Here is a 4,647-nt window from a genome sequence, read left to right as displayed (position 1 = left end):
TCGATCGAAGCTACGACCTCTGCCGACCGAAAATTTGATCGTAGCGATCATTTGAACAATGTAGTCTACTAGTCTAAGGCATCCCAAAACCATTGAATGTATCATTAGTTGTATTTATATAATATTGTTATAAATGTTAAAAAATTTAATTATAGTACAGAACCGAACCGAACTGAACTGAACCGAACGGAACCGAACCCAAATGATTCCATAATTATATTTGGACCCGACGGTTTCATTTACTAGATACCCGAAAATTTTGGTTCGGTTCGATTTTAAAGAGAACCGAACAGAACCGACCTGCGCCCACCCCTACTTGTAAGGACCATATGAAAAGTTGAGAACCTTAATAATGTAAACAAAAGAATTACGGAATTTTCAACTTTAGAAAGGTGAAAGGCTACGTACACTGCTTTTCCACAAAGTTACTCTTTTTATTAATGACTTATCACTCACTTATTTGTTCATATAAGCTTCCCAGGTTCAAACAGCCTAATCCAGAAGAAATGACTGATGAATTTGTTTCACTCATGAATTTTGCACAAGTTTAGCTTGATTAAATGCTAGATCTTGTGAGTGTAGAACGTTTTTGATGTGTTTGTTAGTGTTATTTTGAAAATTAAGAGAGGCGATGCGAAAAAAGGTATTAAAGTGGACAAAGAGGTCAAAAACATGGAATTGGGGCAGAAAGACAGCGCTTAGGCGCTACATTTATAGTGCCTAGGAGGTACGAAACTGAAAAAAGATGAAATTTGAACCCGAGAGACAGCGTCTAGGCGTTGCAATCATAGCGCCTAGGCGCTGTGATTAAACTGACACGGCGCCTAGGCGTTATCTCGTAGCGCTTAGGCGCTGCGACTAAGTCTCTAGAGCTCTTTTTTTTGGACCATTTTAAAATCCATAAAAACCTCACTTCTATACAAAACGGAGGGGTACCTATAAATACATATTTCTCATTATTTTGAGGGGTTCTTGACACATTGGAGAGAAAACAACAAAAAGGGAGATTCAAAAGAGAAATTCAAAAAAATTAACACAAAGCAATTGAAGATTAGAAGCATTCATTGGAAGGGGAAGGAGATTTTGGTGCAAAAATTCTACTTTTTCTTCTACATCTTTATTACAAATCCGGTGATGTATTCTAAAACAATTTCCTATTTTTCTTCTTGCATTATGAGTAGCTAAATTCATTGTTAGGAAGAATAATATAACCAATTGAGATCCTTTACATTCTCTTATTAAGATTCTCAATTTTTACTTTTTCCATGTGTTGATTTTTCTATGACTTGAATGCATTAAATTATCTGATCAATAATTTGATGATTTTTATGAATTCTTTACAAATAGAGATATGAGTTTAGGATTTAGATCATGTAGTAAAATCAAGTACATTGGTATAACGAGTAGAGATACCTATACCATTTATTGTGATCATAATTGAATTCCTAGGACATAGAACTAGTTTAACTAAATTGAATTTGAATAGAGATATGAAATTTAATTAGTTGAATTGGCTCAATGAGAATTCGAGAGGGGTAAATTGAATACCATAAGAGAATTCGACCGAGCACTACATTAGAATTGAGTCTTAATTTGAGATGTAAAGGTGATCAATTGGTGAAGTTATTCTGCCCTAACATCCATTCATTATTTGATTCTCCAACCAATCGTGTGAATATCCATTTATTTTCTAGAATTTAGATTAAAACTCAGATTTTACAACTTTTAATTTGTTTTAGTCAAATAGTAGTTAAAGAAAAATTGAATTAAATGCTAGAAAATAGTCCTTGTGGGATCGACAATCCGAACTCTTAGGTCCACTATTACTTGTTACGGTTCGTACACTTGCGAAATTAAAATTTTACAACAAGTTTTTGGTCCCGTTGTCCGGGACTATTTCTTCTCGTCTTAATTAATTTTTATTTTAACTGTTATTTGATTTGTTTATTTTTCTTCTATTTACAGAAAATTGTGTTCGTTGTATGCTCCGTGTCCAAGGCGACGATCTTGAACCGTTTGATTCGAAAATAGAACTTACCTTTAGACGAAGACGCAAAGAACACAAACAAAAACAGCAACGTCAAATGGCTGACAATCAACAAATCCATATCCCTATTTAGCTGATTGGACAAATGGCCGCAAGAATGGTGGCACCACCGGAACAGCAGCATGAGCGAGGAAAAATAAATGAAGGTGATTTGCCAGTATCAATGTTCCTGATTCCTATAGCAGCACCCATGCGCTCCAGTATTGTATATCCAGAATTTGGGATGAATAACTTTCAGATCAGGCCAGATTGGATGAACTTGATGAGTAACACCCTGCAATTCTACGGGCTACCTCATGAGAATCCAAACACGCATATCTCTAGATTTCTCAGAAACTATTAGAACTTAGGGTCAATGAAGATACTATTAAACTATGACTATTCCCATTTGCATTGAGAGATGCTGCATTGGAGTGGTTAGATATTGAGCCTCACGCCAGCATTACTACATGGGAAGAACTAACCAGGAAGTTCTGTAATAAATTTTTCCCACCGACGAGGGTGGCTAAAATCAGATTGGAAATTCAAACTTTTCAAAAGAAAGAGGAAGAAAGCTATCACGAAGCATGGAATAGGTTTAATGAGATGATGAGAAAATGCCCAAACCATGGAATTACTATAGGTAATCAAGTGCAATACTTTTACACTGGACTTAAACCATTGTCAAAATCTCAAGTCGATGCCTCAGCTGGAGGATCAATTATAGGAAAATCTGTGCAGCAAACCATGGAACTGTTTGAGTTGATTGCCACTACACATTTAATGTTCTCATCGGAAAGAGTGGTGCCACTGAAGACAGGAGGAATGTATGAGTTAGACAGCACAACATCTACCAATGCACAGATAGCAGCTTTAACAAAACAGGTAGAGTTACTTGTAAAATTGCAATCACATGGAGCAAATGCAATGATGACCAGTTCAGCATGTGAGAATTGTGGGAAAAATCACGCTACAGAGAGCTGCATGATGCTCACTTCTTTAGAGGAACAAGTAAACTTTATTCAAATTAGCTCCCGTAATTTCAACTCATATGGTAACAATTTCCCGCAAGAAAGGAGACCAAGTTTGGGGGAGATGTTTCAACAATATGTGCAGAAGACGGACAAGGTGTTCCAGCAAATTGACATGAACTTTCAAAGTCAGCAGGCATCCATCAAGAAACTGGAGACACAAATTGGTCAGATAGCACAACAACTTGCAGAACATCCACAAGGGATATTGCCAGGCAATACAACGATAAATCCTAAGGAACAGTTGATGACACTTAAAGTAGTGGAGAACGATCTACCCAGGGCCCCCGTGAAAGTTAAAGTATATGTACCTCCACTTTCGTTTTCCCAAAGACTTCGAAAGAAGTCGATGGAGCAAAATATTCATGTCATAAATACAAGGAGCGAGGTACAATAGCCAGAGATCACTACAGAGAGACCTAAAAGAAAAGATGACCAAGAAGTGATAGATGAAGCTACAAGGGTAGAAAAATCTGCACCAAACGCAACTAAAAATGGAGAAAGTATAGAAACATCAGCTGTCAAAGCACCAAGTCTAGACAAAGCTTACATGCCTCCCATTCCCTTTCCTCAAAAGCTCAAGAAGAACAAACAAGACACAAAAAATGAAAAATTCCTCGATGTTCTCAAGAAGCTCCAGATCAATGTTCCATTCATTAATGCGATACTACAAATTCTAAGCTATACGAAATTTTTGAAAGATATGTTGACAAAGTAAAGAAGGCTTCCGGAGTTTGAAACTGTGGCACTAACTGAGAAAAGTAGTGCAAGAGTCCTGAGAAAATTGCCTCCTAAATTAAAGGATCCAGGGAATTTTACTTTACCAATTTCAATTGAAAATTCCTATTCAATAAATGCATTGTGTGACACTGGTGCTACTGTCAATCTAATGTCGTATTCTGCTTACAGGAAATCGGGACTAGGTGAAGTCAACTCAACATCAATAATGCTACAACTAGCTGATAGAACAATCGCAATGCCACGTGGCAAAGTTGAGGATGTACTCGTAAAAGTAAGAAATTCAATATTTCCTGTGGATTTCATTGTATTGGACATACCAGAAGACCGAGACATTCCAATTATATTGGGTCGGCCATTCTTAGCAACGGGACGAACCTTTATTGACATGGAGAAGGGATAACTAATCTTGAGGGTAGAGGACAAGCAGGAGATATTCAATATTTACATCCAATATGAGAAACCTTCCAATAAAAATGATTGTTGTAGAATTGATGAAGAAGAGCCACCTGATCAACGAAGCTGTCAGAACAAAAAACTAAATTTTGGAGAACTTCTTGGTAGAGATAAGAATGGACAAATCAAAATCTGGGGAGCAAAAAAGGACTGCATCAATAAAAATTGCACAAAGTGCAATGATAGAATAACTTGGTTTGAGCCACCATGATAAATCAGTGGCACAAGTCAAGCTAATGACTTAAAAGAAGCGCTTCTTGGTAGGTAATCGAAACTTTTATTTTATTTTATTTATTTTGTTTTTAAAGTTCTAGGATAGTTTAATCTATAGTTTATTTAGGAATTATCACTCATACCCCTTCTGCCCATAGGTCTTGGAGTAATTAAGTTGGTTAT

General features: G+C 36.5%; 1 protein-coding gene across 1 annotated transcript; it reads left to right on the top strand.

Moving 5' to 3' along the window:
• Positions 1 to 2,144: 2,144 nt before the first annotated feature.
• Positions 2,145 to 3,775, top strand: LOC111395266. The gene is made up of 3 exons (XM_023021251.1): positions 2,145 to 2,313; positions 2,448 to 3,358; positions 3,455 to 3,775. The coding sequence occupies exons 1-3, from the start codon at positions 2,145 to 2,147 to the stop codon at positions 3,773 to 3,775; spliced, it is 1,401 nt and encodes a 466-aa protein (XP_022877019.1).
• Positions 3,776 to 4,647: the final 872 nt, after the last annotated feature.

Source organism: Olea europaea, chromosome 6, assembly GCF_002742605.1.
Source record: "Olea europaea var. sylvestris chromosome 6, O_europaea_v1, whole genome shotgun sequence".
Classification (NCBI taxonomy): Eukaryota; Viridiplantae; Streptophyta; class Magnoliopsida; order Lamiales; family Oleaceae; genus Olea; species Olea europaea.
This window is presented reverse-complemented; position numbering and strand designations above follow the sequence as displayed.